The sequence below is a fragment of the Procambarus clarkii genome, chromosome 63, assembly GCF_040958095.1.
Source record: "Procambarus clarkii isolate CNS0578487 chromosome 63, FALCON_Pclarkii_2.0, whole genome shotgun sequence".
In the NCBI taxonomy this organism is placed as follows: Eukaryota; Metazoa; Arthropoda; class Malacostraca; order Decapoda; family Cambaridae; genus Procambarus; species Procambarus clarkii.
In genome coordinates this window covers 10,931,698-10,949,711 of record NC_091212.1, presented here as the reverse complement: position 1 = coordinate 10,949,711, position 18,014 = coordinate 10,931,698, and the positions used below count along the sequence as shown (strand labels likewise).

The 18,014-nt window shown below is 38.1% G+C and overlaps 1 protein-coding gene across 3 annotated transcripts in view; it reads left to right on the top strand.

The window, feature by feature from the left end:
• LOC138349786 (uncharacterized) overlaps nt 1-13,601 on the top strand; it is a 62,768-nt gene extending 49,167 nt beyond the window's left edge. For 2 of the 3 annotated variants that reach the window (XM_069308701.1, XM_069308703.1), the window contains 5 exons: nt 878-988; nt 3,870-4,069; nt 6,100-6,315; nt 6,672-6,934; nt 11,447-13,601. In XM_069308701.1, the coding sequence (XP_069164802.1) occupies nt 878-988; nt 3,870-4,069; nt 6,100-6,315; nt 6,672-6,934; nt 11,447-11,513 (857 nt within the window). In that variant the 3' untranslated portion in view covers nt 11,514-13,601. The remainder of the gene's footprint in view (nt 1-877; nt 989-3,869; nt 4,070-6,099; nt 6,316-6,671; nt 6,935-11,446) is intronic. The other variant, XM_069308702.1, reaches the window with a different exon arrangement.
• Nucleotides 13,602-18,014: the final 4,413 nt, after the last annotated feature.

Sequence of the window (18,014 nt, the reverse complement as noted above, 5' to 3'; positions counted from 1 at the left end):
TTGGCAAATGGAATTTAATGTGAATAAATGCCATGTTATAGAATGTGGAATAGGAGAACATAGACCCCACACAACCTATAAATTATGTGAGAAATGTTTAAAGAATTATGATAGAGATCTAGGGGTGGTTCCAGACAGAATACTATCACCTCAGGACCATATTAAGAACATTGTGCAAGGAGCCTATGCTACACTTTCTCACTTCAGAATTGCTTTTAAATACATGGATGGACAAATACTAAAGAAATTGTTCACCTCTAGTCTAATAAATCACAACTTTTTGTGATTTTGTGATTCTCAATCACATAAATTCACAACTTTTTTTAGACCAAAGCTGGAATATGCAGCGGTTGTATGGAGCCCATATCGTAAGAAGCACATCAACAAACTGGAAAAGTTGCAAAGACATGTCACTAAATTGTTCCCGGAACTGAAGGACAAGAGCTATGAGGAGAGGTTAAAGGCATTGAATATGCAAAAACTAGAAGCTAAAAGAAAAAGAGACGATATGATCACTATGTACAAAATAGTAACAGGAATTGATAAAATTGATAGGAAAGAATTCCTGAGACTTGGAACTTCAAGAACAAGAGGTCATAGATTTAAACTAATGAAACAAAACTGCCGGAGAAATATAAGAAAATTCACTTTTGTAAACAGTGTGGTAGACGGTTGAAACAAGTTAGGTGAGAAGGTGGTGGAGGCCAAAACCGTCAGTAATTTCAAAGCGTCATTTGACAAAGAGTGCTGGGAAGATGGGACACCACGAGCATAGCTCTCATCCTGTAACTACACTTAGGTAATTACACTTACATAATTACTTACATAATTACTTACATACATACATATACATATATTCATTCATTTTCTTTTACAGTATTTGAGCTCCTAGAGAAGGGTGAGGTGATGGAGATCCCAACAGACACTCCACTAAGTGAAGACCAAGCCTGGAGCTATTTCAGAGATGTCGTCCTTGGCATAGAGTATTGTAAGTACGACGTATTGTGACACATTAAACTGTAGTGTTTCTTGCTACTCCTATGTCATACCTTGCAGTACATTGTTTAAGATGTGTAAATATCTCGGTGGCAGCTATAATAAATTTTAACTTGTCCCAAGTCATGAAAGTACTGTACATACAGCACTTTCATATAATTCCTGAGCTCTATCACTCATTTGCTTCCTTAGGCCTGTTCTCCTAAATGACTGGACCATAAATAAGTCATGCCAGATAAACAATCACTTCCCAGCATAGATCATAGTAGAGGAAGGGGGTAAGACTAGAGAAAATTATCTATCCTAGAATAACCTCCAAGTGATGCTTGGTCTCTGCATCATTATCCAAGGCTGTGATCAGATGTAATTACCTTGGATTCCCAACTCACTCATGACACTGCAGATACTGTATCTGGTTTCTGCTCTGCCTAAGGGTCACCAGAATCCATCCCATACGGTTATGTTTATGTCATAAGGCAACCATTCAACTCCCCAGATGGTTAAAACACATAGGGCACATATCACTTGGGGTCACAAGAAAGTTAGATTTTTATTTTGTAATATTCTTGATCTTGGAGTGTTCAGTGGGGGCCTGGAACTGGCTTGGCCAAGAAGACAGCAGGTTCTGGAGGATCATGAGGATAGCTAGCACCTACTCTGCCATGGATGGCTAAGTACGCCAAGTGGCAAGACATGTAATGGTATATCTTGAGGTTATCTTGAGATGATTTCGGGGCTTTAGTGTCCCCGTGGCCCGGTCCTCGACCAGGCCTTCACCCCCAGGGAGCAGCCCGTGATAGCTGATTAACACCCAGGTACATATTTTACTGCTAGGTAACAGGGGCATAGGGTGAAAGAAACTCTGGCCATTGTTTCTCGCCGGCGCCCGGGATCGAACCCGGGACCACAGGATCATAAGTCCAGTGTGCTGTCCACTCGGCCGACCGGCTCCTCGGTGGTACACCCGGCAAACACCTGGTAAGCCATACCTCAATCCTTGGTAAATTATTAGTAGATCCCAGGGCAATCAACAGGAGTAGTAGACACTTTTGGTATACTATTCTCCATCTACCAGATACATCAAACACAGATCAACAACAGATTCTGATGCTGCTATTTTTCCAAAACTGCAGTTGGAATAACTAGAACCACAAGAGACATGTCCTTTAATGTTAACTACAAGGAAAAGACACAGAGGTCATTACTAGGCAACCAGTACAATCAGAATCTTGCTTCTTCCAATTTGAATTGCCAATATAAAAAAAATCAGAAATCTCGTATAAGACATCAAACATCCACTGTGAGTGCCAATATACCTTTATAGTATGTACCAGATATGCTGACTCTCATCCTGAACATAGACAAAGACCATACTTCATGCAAACAGTTAAAAGCTACTGGAAGTATCATAGTATCAGTCAGTAAACAAGCTTACCATTGTCTAATTTTTGAAAAGGCACTTCAGACAGTGTTCAGGAAAACAGCAATTCAAAATAACCTGTCTTAAAAGAACACTTTTGCCTGAACTAAATACACAGAACTGGGAAGTTTCCAGTCAAAGACAAAACAAGAGCAACAAAACTAACCATATGGTCCCACCAAACTGCTACAAGGTTCTAAAAATATTATATGAGCTGTGGTTAGTTCGTGTATCTGGGGTAAGACGAGATACTACCACCTAGTGGTAGAGTGAGTGAGGAATTGAGACTGGCTGATAGGCATCAATTGGCATTCATGCGAGTGATGTCATCTGATGTGCCTCCAATACCAGTACTGTACCTGTACATCTTGAGTGTGCAGATGTGGTACCTGTATAAGGGGCTCAGTGGTGCTAGTTCCTGTATGTGAAACTTGTCTGATGCAGTTTGTGGACTTGGTAGGTGTTCAGGAAGAAATGTATACCTATGGCAGTAGTAGAATGACTGCCTCTCAAATATAATAATAATGATGATGATGATAATATTAATAATAATAATAATAATAATAATAATAATAATAATAATAATGCATATATTTATATATAAAATTGGATAAACATTTGGGGAGGTCATTGCATTGTTCAAGACCCTTAATTTCAAGGACTTTCTGCTTTGGTCAAGTTGCACCTTTTAGAATATCAAATAGATATTTTTGTTGTGTGATGCCCATGTGTTATGTTACAACCCTCTAGTTGGTCACGATCAGTATTACAGTTCATAGTTTTACAGATACAATATAGAGTACACTTCAGTGACTTGATATTTAATATATTCGATGATTTCAGTAAGAGTGCTGAATGCTGTCAGGGGTTTGAGTTTGTGGGGATTTATGAGAAGTTTTACAATTATGAAACAAAGTATTGCAACATTCAATAAGCAAATAATTTATGGCAGCAAGCCAGAAGGTTGGCAGTGTAAGATAATCACAATGTTTTCTGCATCTATGAGCAAAAATCATTTGTATTTCAATTAGGCACAGTTCAGTATTATCAAAATGGTCTTTCAAAAGTGTTTACAAATCTATTAATTAACGCATTTACTTGAAATGTTTGTAACACAAACAAGTGTGTAAATATTTGTTAGAATTGCTGTGTTTGTTTTGTATATTACATTATATGGCAACTGTGTTTATCAGACATACATTATATTCAAAACCTTTACAAATTCTGCCCTGGGAAAGGTGATAAAGATTGACAAGGTTTGAGAAATATTGCCCTTAAAGGGTTAATTCAATTTCATTTGTGAAGTTTTAATGTACTTTTTGGGGCTCCAATTGTTATACTTATAGTTAGAAGTCTGTGAAAAAAAAGTTATTCTATATACTGTAATTATAATTGAATGAAATCTTGTTCATTAGTAAATAAATATGATTAATTTTCCCTTTTAATTGAGCAGTGCACTATCAGAAGATTATCCATCGCGACATCAAGCCATCAAACCTACTCCTTGGAGACAATGGTCATATTCAGATAGCGGACTTTGGGGTATGCAATGAATTTGATGGGAAAGATGCCTTTCTCACCAACACAGCCGGGACCCCAGCCTTCATGGCTCCAGAAGCGCTCTCAACATCACGGCACAAATATTCTGGAAAGGTTAGTTTGTGTGTGTGTTTTAGAAACGGTTTTATATACAGTTATGTTTATGTACTGTATATACACTGTATATTATGTTTCTCTTCCACTGCCCACTAGGCGGGAAACTAGCCACTGGACCACCTTGACTTCCCTCCAAGTCAGGGTGGTCCAGTGGTAGCGTCAGTGGCTGGGATTCTCTTGGTTGCGGGATCGAGTCACCTCAGAGCTCCTGTTGATTTTTTCTTTTAATATATATATATATACTGCATATTATATTTTTCGCCTCGTTGTTTTCCTCCCCGCCATCCTTCTGAAGATGTATTGATTAATATGAAAGGATTTGGGGAATTTCCTGTCTTACTTGTCTTCATGGTCAGACATTTTCATATGTATATTACAGTATATATAATATTATACAATATATTTTCATCATGGTGTTCCAAGATTTAGTGTTAGGACAAAACTCTATATAACTTCAGTTCAGTTTACAAAATATTGATTACTCTTCCAATGTCACTGTGACTTTTTCATTCATTATGTGACATATCCATCAATAGAAATAGGAAGATTATTAGAGATCTTGTTTATTTTTGAAGGTTGAATAATGTTTCCTAAAATTAATGATCAGTATTCGATTCATGAATCAGACGCTTGAGTTTTAATGAACAGTGTTCTTCTGAGCAGGTTATTCTGCTTCTCCCTAAGCTATGATCCTGTGTTCATTGGGAACACAGGTCAGGTCAGACTGGACAATGGTGCACTGCATGTTACACAGCACGGTACACTATGGTAGTAGTAGTAGTAGGCATCCATCAGTCTCAGGAGACTATGGAGTTGCGCTCTGGTTGTCGGTCTGGAGTGGCCATAGTGCACCACGGTCTGGAGTACCCATAGTGCTCCACGGTCTGGAGTACCATAGTGCAGTGCACTATGGTACACTGCACAGTACACTGCACGGTACACTGCACAAGCACCACGGGTAATTTTTAAAACTGCCCGTGCAGCCCAGTGGTTAGTGTAGTTGACTCACAAGAGATTTGTGCCAGGTCAGATTCCAGGGCAGGATGAAACATTTGAGCACATTTCTTTACACCTTTTTGTCTGCTTACCTAGCAGCAAATAGGCTCGTTGGAAATAATTGACTGTTTTGAGTCGTATTCTGAGGATTTGTCAGTGTGGTTTCCTGTGTCTAACAATGGGAATTAAAATAAATTAAAAGGTTGTACGGTATAGCATTTGGAATGGAGAAAGTTTGTACAGCAGTTGACTTTTATATATTGAGGGTGTGCAGTTTGAAGAGTTTACGTGGGTGTCAAGGAATAAGTTTCTGTGCTGGTGATTTAACCCTGAACAAAATGTAGTACTGTATTGCAATGTGTTTGGACTAACAACTGGAGTTGCCAGGTGAAAGAAATTTAATTCCTTTAATTTCAGAAACAAGATGTCATGTAATAGCAAAGAAACGACAAAATCATATTGTTGAGTGACAGGAACTTGGGCAAGAAAAAAAAGGCATGGAAATTGAAAGTGAAGTGAACCTAAAGTGGTTGGTTGTAAAGGATGTTGAGAGAATTGCAATTTTTGGAAGAAAAAAAAAACATGCAAGGAATTTTAGCAGGAGCCAGAGAGTTGTTAAAGAATATGTTTTGTACTATTTTATATATATATTTTTTTTTCACAAGAAGAATTATCTAATTCTTCTTGTGATTACATTTAATGTTTACTGGAAAATATATGTACAGTATTACCAGAAGTTTTGTAGCTTAGAGGAAATTGTAAGGAAGAAAATGAGAGAAGAAAATCTTGGAGTATATAGTAATGTGGGCCAACTCTTTTATATGACCACGCTCCTAAGTGTTATGTATAGGTTCCCAAATTAAGTAATTATTTATGGCGAGAAGAGGTTACATTTTTATAAATTATACTACAGGGTATAGGGTTATATAAAAAACTTGTGTCAAGTAAGTTGGTAAGTTTTTAATGTTGTATTTAAATATAAGTACTGGTAATCCCTTTTGAACATTTCCTATTGACTCCTTATATTTCAGGCAGCAGATATATGGGCAATGGGTGTCACTTTGTATGCCTTTGTTTACGGTAAGCTGCCATTCCACGACGAAAATATAGTGGTGCTATACGACAAGATTAGAAGCTCTCCTCTTTACTTCCCACCTGTGCCGTTTGTCTCGGATGATCTCAAAGACCTAATCTCATTAATGTTGGAAAAAATTCCTGCGAAAAGAATAACACTACCAGATATTAAGGTAGAGTTGTGTGTGTGTGTGTCTACACAGTTTAAATAATCCTTCTATATATGTTGTTACTTCACCTTCATTAACAATTGGTAAGCAGTCTTTTAAATCGTATATATATTTCTCTCGCCATTGTGCTCTAGTCTCCAACTTGCCCACATTCATGTGGTGTCAGTTTTCCTTCCAATAGAAATGTAATTCTGCTTTTTTTTTTTTGTCTTTAGCACCATCATATATTGTTCATATTGACATATTGTTCTCTCTCTATAGAGAATAATGTCAAGGATGAAGATTGATATATTGAAACATTACAAGCATTTTTAATTTAATGAATGAACATTACATATGAAAACTTTGTGTACATACAGGAGCATCCTTGGGTCACAGCAGGCAATCAGTACCCTTTGCCATCAGAAGAAGAAAACTGTATACTTATTGAGGTTACGGAAGAAGAAGTTCAGAGTTGTGTGCGCTCCATCCCTAAATTAGAGACACTAATCCTAATTAAATGTATGCTCAAGAAACACAGCTTCCAGAATCCATTCAAGATGAATGTATTCATCAAAGAGCAGTTTGCCCGTACAGGACGGTCTCACTCGGCGCCTGGTTCGTATGAGTTCTACTTTGACAGGTATGGGTTATGGTGGTGGTGGTAATCGGCAGCTCACGTCTCCTCCACTCTGCGCCCTGCACTGCACGCCTTTGTTGCTCTTTGTGGTGTAGTATAGACCCAGCAATGTTTCCCATGCTGTATACGTTTATGTAACTTGGGAGCTATTACATAAAAATTACCATTGTCCGGTAAGATATTAAATTTTCACCCTTATGAATTTTTAAATGACACTGCATGTTTTCAAATAATCTATTTATCTTACCTGGATCTGACCTGGAGGGGGTTCTCGGAGTTGTTCTGTACGAACAACTCTCATTCTGTTCTCGGAGTAAAAACTCTTGACTTAGGAGAGTTTGGTCCAACAGACTGTTTTCTTGGAATGGCCCGCAGCCTACATATCCACTACAACCCAGTTGGTCTGGCACATCTTGTAGTATATTGTCTAATTTGTTCTTGAAAATGTCCACTATTTTCTGGCAATATTTCTTATAGCAGCTGGGAGGATATTGAACAGCCATGGACTTCTGATGTTCATACAGCACTCTCTGGTTGTGTTTATGGCAGCTCTACTCTTCACTGGGTAGAGTAACTGCAATAGGCATGATCTTCCCACTTATTTGTGCATTTCCCATCATATCATTTGCTCCAGCTCAAAGTCCAATTTTGGACTTGGCCATCAAGTATTTTCCAAGTACAGTATATATTACCTGATGCCTTGTCTCCTTTCCAGAGAGTACATTTTGAGAGCTTCAAGATAGTCCCAATAATTTAAGTATTTTATCATGTCTGTGTGCTGTATAGGTTCTCTGTATTTCTTCTATTTCAGCGATCTTTCCTGCTCTGAAGGGGAAAGTGAGCATCAAGCAGTGCTCAAAGTGGGACACCACAAGTTATTTGAATATGAGCATTGTGGTAGGATCCCTGGATTTGAATGTTCTCATAATTCATCCTACCATTTTTATAACTGACAATATATTTATTTGGTTATGCTCCCTAAATGTTGGGTCATCAGACATCATTATTCTCAAGTTCTTTACATGTTGCTTTAGTACTATGGGTAGATCTGATTGTGTCTTGTACCCAGTATTATGTTTAAGGTTTTCGTTTTTCCATATCTAAGTACAGTGCCTGGAATTTATCACTGTTAAACATTGTTATTTTCTGTTGCCCAATCAAAAACTTATTAAAGTCAGCCTGTAGTTCTTCAGTGTCTTTTACACAAGTAATGCTCATGCTGACAATTCACCTCACACATTGCTGTGCTTGAAGTGATTAAGCTATGGTCCTGCCTGCCAACTTTCAATCAACTGGCATACAGATTCTTGAGCCTACTGGGCTATATCAAATCTACATTTAAAACTGTGTATGGAATCTGCCTTCACTATATCACTGCCTAATGGCAGTGGTACTAGAACTGTGCCCTGAGGTACAGAGCTTTTCACTGTGCTTGGATTAGATTTTGTTTGATTGATTTACTCTTTGCATCCTGTTTGATGAAATTTAATACCGGTCATTCCTATTGATCTCATTTTATGTGCGCTATCACTTGATGGTCACATTTATTAAATGCCTTCGCAGAGTCAGTGTCTACCACATCTGCATTTTGTTGTTGTTCTAATGCTTCCATGATTTTGTCATAGTGATTGAGTAACTGCAATAGCCATGATCTTCCCGCTCTAAATCCATGTTAACCTGGGTTGTGAACATCATTGTTCTCCATAAAACTGGAGATCTAACTCTTGATCACACCTTCAAAAACATTTATTGTGTGTGATGGTAGTGTGACTGGTCTATAATTTTTAGCCAATGCTTTGTTGCTTTGGATGCATAGAGCCAATGCTTTGCTGCCTCCCTTGTGTAGGGAAGCCATATCTGCTGATTTAAATGCTTCTGGTATCCAGGCTTTTTCTCTACACTACACTGAGCACTCGTGCTACTGGCACTGTACATTTCATCGTGAAGTTTTGACATGAATTAGACTTGTTTAAAACATATTTCATGATTACTGTATTTCATTATTGTTTTTGTTAAGTGAACATATTTAGGAGTACAGTAACATAAGACCTCACTATTTGAGGTGTGCTCCTGAGGAGTATACCAGAGTGAAGTATACCATGGGTGAAGTATGCCATTTATACCAGAGCTATAAAAAGCCATTTATTCAACCATGAGACATTTAAGTTTTACTTCAAAATTAATAAGTTTTGCTTTTTTCTTAGCAGGGGCATAACTATTACTTGTCAGATGTTTGTCATATTCTTATGTTAAAAACATTAATTAAAAAAAATATTAGGCTAAAACTTCTTAATAATTCATTATCAATGTACAGTTCAATTAAATAATAGTGTTACACTTGGCATGTAACAGTTCCTATACAGTATGTGAAATGTGTGTAACTCGGTAAGATATAGCAAGGTCTAAGGGTATTTGGTATTTTTGTGAATGCTGTAGAGTCTAAACCTGGTTGAATGAAATGTAGTTGAAGGAAAGATTGGATGGACTGGAAAGAATTCCATTCTGGTCAGTTGCAATATAAATGTATTGGAAAAATTTTGGTGAATTTGTTGAATGTTTGCTGTACCAGAATGCAATGCCAAATTAACACAATTTTTGCAAAATATTTATCTGTACTGTGAGAGAATGTTTACTCGAAGTTGAAGGCCAGACATTTGGAGCTAGCATCACCCAAATCGGCAGAGGGAATGGTCTGGGGTACGGGATGAACATAGGCTGGGCGGGGGTCTACTTACCCACCAGAATTAATAAAAAAGAACAGTGTGCCAGGGTCACATTCACACCCCGATGAAGATTTTTGGCCCTGTTCACCAGCTACACAGCTAAATATTTTCATGAACTTAGACAAGAAAAAACTTACAGTAATATGCACAATTATTCTCTGATCTTGGGAAAATTAACAGAAATTTTGTGCTGTCAATAATTTGCACAATCTTGCATAAAACAGAAATTTTTTCCACAGTGTCAAAGGTTTCTCAAGCCATGGGGCTTTAGTAGAGTAAGAGGGGTAACTATTGTTTTTTTTTTTAGTATTTCACACCACTAAGATTCTCTCACTGGCGACCATCCACATATTAGACAATTATATTTTTATGAGACAGACAGAAAGAGGCAAACCTAGACACACAAAGTAGGTTGATGGATAGATGAGTAGGTGGACAGATAGAAAGCTAGTTGGATAGCTAGATTGATGTACAGATGGATAGACAGACAGATGAGAGAGCCAGCCCCAGGCAATACTGAGTAACCCCTAGTATATAAATATATTTGTATACTTGAGCAGCATTCCTTTAAACATAATTTGTTTAAATATGACTTCATTGCTGTTGTTGATGATCTTGGTGTAAGCTTTCTTTGCTTCTATTAGTATCTAACCCATCTTCCTGTTTAGATAGTACTTTTTGTAACTATGTGAACCATTGTACACATACTGACATAATTGACAATTAGATAGAATTTGTACAAGTCACTTTATAAGGGTCTGGGGGGGCCTTCCTGGTTTGGTGCCTTCTTTTGATAATTACTTACTTATAAGAGTCTGGAAAAAATAAAGCCAAAAGCCACACGGAAATATTCGTAGGCCTAGTACAGCACACACATGTACTATATTAGGCCTCAGACATCATGCATTAATAACCTAGGGTGATTAGGTTAGTTTTATTAACAACATAAATACAAAACCTTTTGTTTTTTTGTTTCTCCAAATTCAGTAGTACCAAATTTTTACTTTCTAATTTTCAATTGCATCACTGTATGCACGATGGTCCACACTGTTAGTATAAGTACCATCAAAATGGGAGGATGGGCTGTAGTATCAGTATTAGGAAGACCAATCAGATTACTTATGTGAAATTCACAAAAACTACAGCCAGCAACTGTATTTAAGTACATGAAAGTTTTGACCATAATTCTTATGTGAGAAATGTTTGGCATATTCATAATGATTTGGTTTATGACAATATCTAAAATAGCCTCATCACAACAGTCCCACACACACATACTGGACCTCTCATATTTTTCAAGGACCACTGGTCAGACTCACTTTTTTTTTTTAACCCCTTCACTGCCCTTCTCTATTAGCTTGTAAATACAGTACAAAACTTAAAAAAAAATTATAATTTTTTTCTCCGTGTTGTTGCCCTTTTGCACCATGTTTGCCTTTGTGTTTTGTGGCTGCCAAATTATATTTTCCTATTATTTTTAAGCACAGTATTTTACTACAGTGTACAGTTTGTGTGTACAGTATTATCTTTTTTTTTTTTAATTTAGATGGTGAGAAAAAATAATAATTAATTTCAGAGTAAAAGTATATAAATCACCATTAAATTTGTACCATATTTCATATTATTGTTGTTTAAGATAGAGTTAAAAATAATGTTAATTTCAAAGCTAAACCATCATCAAATGCTAAGATTAGTTTTTATATAGTGTTTGCTCTTCTAGTTATGGATGGTATTAATGACAATTTTTTTTTTTAAATGCACAATAATCAACTTGCCCATTGTTCCGACACAGGAAGAGGTCGCTCGATACTTCCCTCCCAGCAGTAGACGAGTTGGATGTTGGCGGGGAGGATAGATGATGTGGTGGGCTGGCAGATACAGTACAGCTGTAGACCCGACTATTCATCAAGCACGGCATGTGGTCAAATGAGGCAATAGGTGGTGCAGTTGCTTTAACAGGTGATACAGTGAGAATTACATCAACAGCTGCAGTTAGCAAGTTAAGATATTTAATTCCAGACATCTATACTGTAATTGGCATGAAATGTCATATAAATAAAGTCAAAATTAAGAGATGGTTTAGTGGCAGATGCTATATGATGGCTGCAGATTGGTAAAAGATACTCTAGCGGGAAAATATTAAAGGATTTACAATGATAGTGTCTCAACATTAGTAAAAAAAAAAATTCTGAAATTGAAAATGTATGGATATGGAAAATATGTTCTACTAACTAGACTTCTGCAAAACCAAAGGAGAAGCAAACTTTTACCAAATGGCATTTTCATTATTCACTGTATTACCCTATTTAAACTTATACGGGTGGGTAGTATCTTAATTTTCTACACTATAAGTTTATACTCTTTATAAAGTGTTTTTAAATATATACTATACTGCAATGCATTTAAGTGAAAGCAGATATTGGCAATATTCCTCGTGTACTTTCATGTACTTATAATGCACTAACAAAAGTGTCTAGTGCACTAAATATTGTCAAGATGTGTACACAACTCTGCATGTAAGAAGTGGTACCAAGGTGTCAGCTGCCGTAGCTGATGGCGTCTTTGATGTTCCTGGCTTGGCTCGTGACCTTCACCATGTGTGATTTATTGTTCCAAGTGCACAACTCACCAAAATGGTAATCTTTATATTAGCTGACAACTTGTAACCTACTTCAAGAGAAAAGATTTTTATATTTGTATTCATTTTAGGTTTATGTGGTATTATTAATTGAAAAAAAATTGCTGAAGAATTTTATAATGAATATTTTCAAGTGTTATTAAGAGTTTTCAAGAGATTAACATTTCTTTATTAAGTTAAATATTTTACAAGTTATGTACCTTCAGTCTTTCATATTATCATTAAAGATTTATTACTGTTCTGCCATGTTCTGTGGCATTTAAGTGGGAATTTACCAAACACAAATCTATTTTGTGCCTAGATTGAATAATATATTGATCACAAAATTGCTTCAATATGATGTGTGCCATGTCAGTACTGTACTGTAATTGTCACAGCTGCGTGACAATTATATTACATTTGTCAGGCTTATAGTATATAGTCGCAAGCTATAATAGCAGGGCTATTATATTGAAAGCGCGCAAAGATGTTGCGGTTGAAAAGTGTCGCGAGAATCAGGGCTTTGAGCCGAGACTTTCCGAATAGTCTGTCGAGTACTGTTCACACGACAGAACTTTTATTCTTTCCAAGATGTTGATGATGCATAATTTCTTATTACTTGAAGATTGCATTTTTAATGTTGTGCTAGTTTATAAAGACTAACTCGGTGATATTCAAGTACAGTACACTGTTTTTGGCTTAATGTTATATACATTACGGATTTGAGACAAACTGTACAGTCTCTTAATTATTCTGTGATTTTTCTGATTAGCATATTTAGAAGATATTAAGTGTTCAACCAGCTGCAGACCACTTAAGATGTTCCATGAAACTACCAGTTGTGGTAGACATTTCAGATTTATTTTGGTCAATTTTAAAAGTGATCCCTTTGACAATATAGTGATATATAGCATTATATAGACACAAATGCTGAAATAAAGTAAATGGGAAAATTCAAAAAGCCAAACACAAGGTTTGCTTGTAATTGCAGTGTTGAACATGTTAACTGGGGCTGCAGTTATGGATAGATGTTTGTCTTGTGGTACAAGATCCAGGTCCTAGCATGCAACAGCTCAGCCTACCTGTGAACTGAATTTCAATTTCTATGCAAAACAAATATTTCAAGGCTGTCTTGCATCTAACATTATATATGCATATATTAACTTTAAAGTATTATTACATTTTGATTTCCCCATTCTTTGTTCAGTGATGTGTATATACTGTTTAAAGTGAAATTTAACAAAATAACAATTGCTTTCTAAATAGAATAAAGTAAAGGTGTGTGCAAACACTTGATGGTAATTATAATAAAGTAGCATGATTTTGGTAATATTTCTTTAAATTGTGTGAATATCAAAGATATAACTAATGATTACACTTTAACCCATGTACTGTACTGTGCGTTAGTTTAATATGACAATCCCATGGTGCACAACCCACCCCCCTCATTTTTTCTTAGTGTTAAAATCTCTTCCCTGATCATGGACATATAAAAAAACTAAAAAAAACTAAAAAAAAAAAAAAATAAACTTTGGCTGCTGTGAAGTGGAGAAGTTGGGGTGACATCGCAGAAGCCTGGGCACTCGTGCTGAAGACTCCCGAAGCCGGTCCTACGGGTGATTCAAGGCCCGCGAGTTGCCAAACTATTACCTTGTTCCATTTTTCACACAGTTTCTAGTGTTTTTTATGTTCATTTATGCACAAGGATGTCATTTGTGATTTGTAAACAGTAGAAGGTGCATATTGTTCCAAGTAATAATGATAAGTGTCACTAAAGTGTCCACTAGAATTTGTCACAATAATCTTCAATTTTCAGTTTATATACATAGTTTACACACACACTATATTTAAACAAAACAACAAAATCAGTACTGTACTTTATGAGTGTGATAATCACTGAAGCAGTCAAAGGTGTACAAAACCACTTTGCATTCTACACTTCAGCTACACACACACATTTTTGCTTCCTCTCTTCGTTTCATGTGCTTGCAAACAGCACACACACGTTTACCTTTGTCACACGTTCCCATACTTGGCATGTAACCAAGCTTGTGTAGCGTCTTTGTAACCCAGTCTGCCCAGAGCAGCACGAGGCCTTGTTGGCGCAGAAACTCTTTGTCACAACACTGCTTTCCTAGCCAAACTTCACAATTGTGTCAACAGAGTAATATAAAAGTACAGATTGGTGTAATCAGGCAAGAACCACCAAATGCATGTTGAAACAGTTCAGCACTGTTACATCTAAAAGGTGAAAAAATAAATTTTTGGTCCACTTCCACAGTTTTTCCCGCACATTCCAGTGCACCAATCATCATGTCACACTTATCTACTAATCACACATTTATATATTGTAGTCCATGACAATTTGGTTTATGCAATTTACCATGTGGTGCAAAGTTCACTTTGTCACTGTCTATAATTCCATCAGTGCAAATTGTTGTCAACATTATTTACTGTGTCTGTTTTTCCAACACAGAATTTTGTCGCCTTTTCTGAGCTGCCAATCACCCACTGAAATACCAATATCAAACACTGGCATTCCTTTATGTGACTTTACTGTGCCACAGACTAAAGTCCTATGTTTAAGCAGGAACATAGCAAGGGGATGGTATAGTAATTGTCAGTATACAGAATATCTTCATGTCCATGAGCAGTTTTACCACACTGCCAGAAAACATGTGAGGATCGTGACCGGGTATGTCCACATCAGTACTGGAATTTAATATCTATCACTATTCTAGTTTCACAGTCACAGAGCACAATGAATTTCAGTCCAAACCTGTGCTATTTTGATGGGATATACTGTACTGCTTGAAAGCAAGACGTCCCATGAAAAGAACCAAGATATTCGTCAATCACTACATTCTGCCCTGGTACAAAAAAAAAAAGTTGAAATTTTATCTTGGATCACTGAACACTTTCCTCATTTTCCATAGTCCATTGTTTTAAACCACATTTTAATTGTTTTCAAAGTGTAGACACCTTAGAGGTAGCAGGAACCTGTCACGTGACATGTTCGTCTCGAAAAATGGTGTTAGAACAACACTTTGTTTCAATAATCCTGTATGACTTTTCACAATGTTTCAAAATACACAGTGCAAGAAAAACATACATTTCAGCTAACAGTTCTTGCTTTCCAGTGTGCAAAACATGAAGCTGGTAACAAGCCATCTGTAATGAGTTTGTACTGTGTACCGGTTGCTTTCGTCAACAAGATGTTTCATGAAGGGCTCATCAAAATCAGACATAAAATATTCACCTTCACTCATATCACCAGTATATGGGAAAGTGTCTTAACACCAACATCCATATCAAGTAAGTTTGTATTTCTGGCACAAAACTCTCTCAATCTTCTCACACAAGTACTCAGAGTGCTGCTTGCACTAGTGCCAACACCAATGCTCTGTATTCTCATAAAACTGTTGGCAAGAGAAGAAGCTCTTCTACATTGTACAGACTCCTCACAAACAGTTAAAGTTGAGGCCACACTGTCCTCATTGTCCTAATGACTGGACACACATCAGTGATTGGCAGGAATAGCAGATGGCACAAGTGATGATAAACACTGTGGCAATGGTGTTTATGTGGGACTGGCGAGATTCGTGTACTGTATGCATTCACTACTGTTCTCATCCATGTCTGTATTACTCATGTCTGATTGTTGTGTTAGGTCTTTATCTGGTTTTGGTTGTTCAACATCACTTTCTGGGTCCTCTCAAAACAATACATCATGTATATAATCCTCCAAGACTAGTTTTTCAACCACGCGACCCAGCGGCGACCAGGAGCTGGAACCACGTTTGTCAGCCATGATAACTTTCTTGAAACAAAGCCTACCCTTTCCCATGGGCCGGTCGGCCGAGCGGACAGCACGCTGGACTTGTGATCCTGTGGTCCTGGGTTCAATCCCAGGCGCCGGCGAGAAACAATGGGCAGAGTTTCTTTCACCCTATGCCCGTTACCTAGCAATAAAATAGGTACCAGGGTGTTAGTCAGCTGTCACGGGCTGCTTCCTGGGGGTGGAGGCCTGGTCGAGGACCGGGCCGCAGGGACACTAAAAAGCCCCGAAATCATCTCAAGATGATCCCCATAGGCCTTGGAGGCCTATGGGGCATGCTGGAAATATTTTTGAAGATGGCAGACATTGACTGGAGGCCTTAGATCTCCTATTGTGTGTGTGTATATATACAGTATATACACACACAAATATATAGCACACACACATACACGGTTGGAACAAGCTAAGTGAGAAGATGGTGGAGGGCATAACCATCAGTAGTTTCAAAGCATTATACGACAGAGTACTGGGACGACGGGACACCACAAGTGTAGCTCTCATCCTGTAACTACACTTAGGTAATTACATACACATACATACCCCAAACCAGCAATTCAGGAACCCCAGAGGGAACTGCAACACCCCCACCTGCTACCCCCCATAGGAGCCCTTCCCATCCCAAGCACAAGCCCCTCCCTTCCCCTAAACAATGCCCAACATACTACCCAAATCCTCTCTGCCCCTCACCCCCGGCCTCCCCATCCCATGGTCGTCTTCTTGCCCTAAGCAGGTCCAGGCAAGATCTAAGCCTTCCATCTCCCGCCTCGCCTCACCTCACCTCCACCCAAACCCCTGATTGCACCACAGGAGGATGAGCCCTCACCCCAGGCACACCCAGCACCCCCTACCCCAAGCACTCCCTGCCCCCCACCCTGTACTTTTTCTTGTTCCAAGCAGGCCCAGGCAAGATCTAAGCCCTCCATCCTCCACCCCACCTCCCTCCAAACCCCTGGTAACTACCCCACAGGAGGAATGCGACTACCCAAGTACCCCTGCTCATGGAATGGCTTCCTACACCAGTGGGGAGTATGGGTGAAAATGGATATAGGAAAGTGAGCTTTAAGGTAATATACTCAAACATCGATGGGATTACTAATAAAGTAATGAACTGGCATAAAGGGCACAGGAAGAAAGCCCAGATGTAATAAGACTCGCAGAAACAAAATTGTCAGGAGTCATAACAGATGCTGTGTTTCCAAAGGACTGCTATATAGTAAGGAAAGAGGGGGAAGGGAGAGGAGTAGTGGCCCTACTGGTAAGGAAGGATTGGAGTTTTGAAGAAATGGAAATTCTGGGCTGTGAAGGATTCAGAGACTACATAACAGGAACTATGACTATGGGTTGACCGAAAATGATAGTAGCAGTCATTTATAACCCTCCGCTAAATTACAGAAGCCCCAGACAGGAGTTTGATAGGAACAACATGGCAACCATTAATATAATAGAGAGCAGCTTTAATTGCCTGCAGGAATGGCTCCAGACTCTTAATCATGGGCTACTTCAACCATGGAAATATAGACTGGGAGAATGGGGAACAACGTGGAGGTGCACATACATTTAGAGAAGTGACAACAAGAAACTTTCTGAGCCAACATGTCAAGGGACCCACAAAAATGAGAGGCAATGACGAACCAGCTACACTCGACCTGATATTCACCTTGAATGAGTCAGAAATAAGGTAAGTCAAATTTGAAGCCCCCCATAGGAATAAGTGACCACAGTGTATTGACATTTGAGTATCCGGTGGAGGTAGAGATAACCTATCAAAGGATGGGCTCTGAAGGTAAAAGACTAAATTACCGAAGAGGAAAATATGATGAGATGAGGATCTTCCTAATGGGAATCCCATGGAAAACAGAACTCTGAGAAAAGATTATACAGGATATGATAGACTTGTCACCCAGA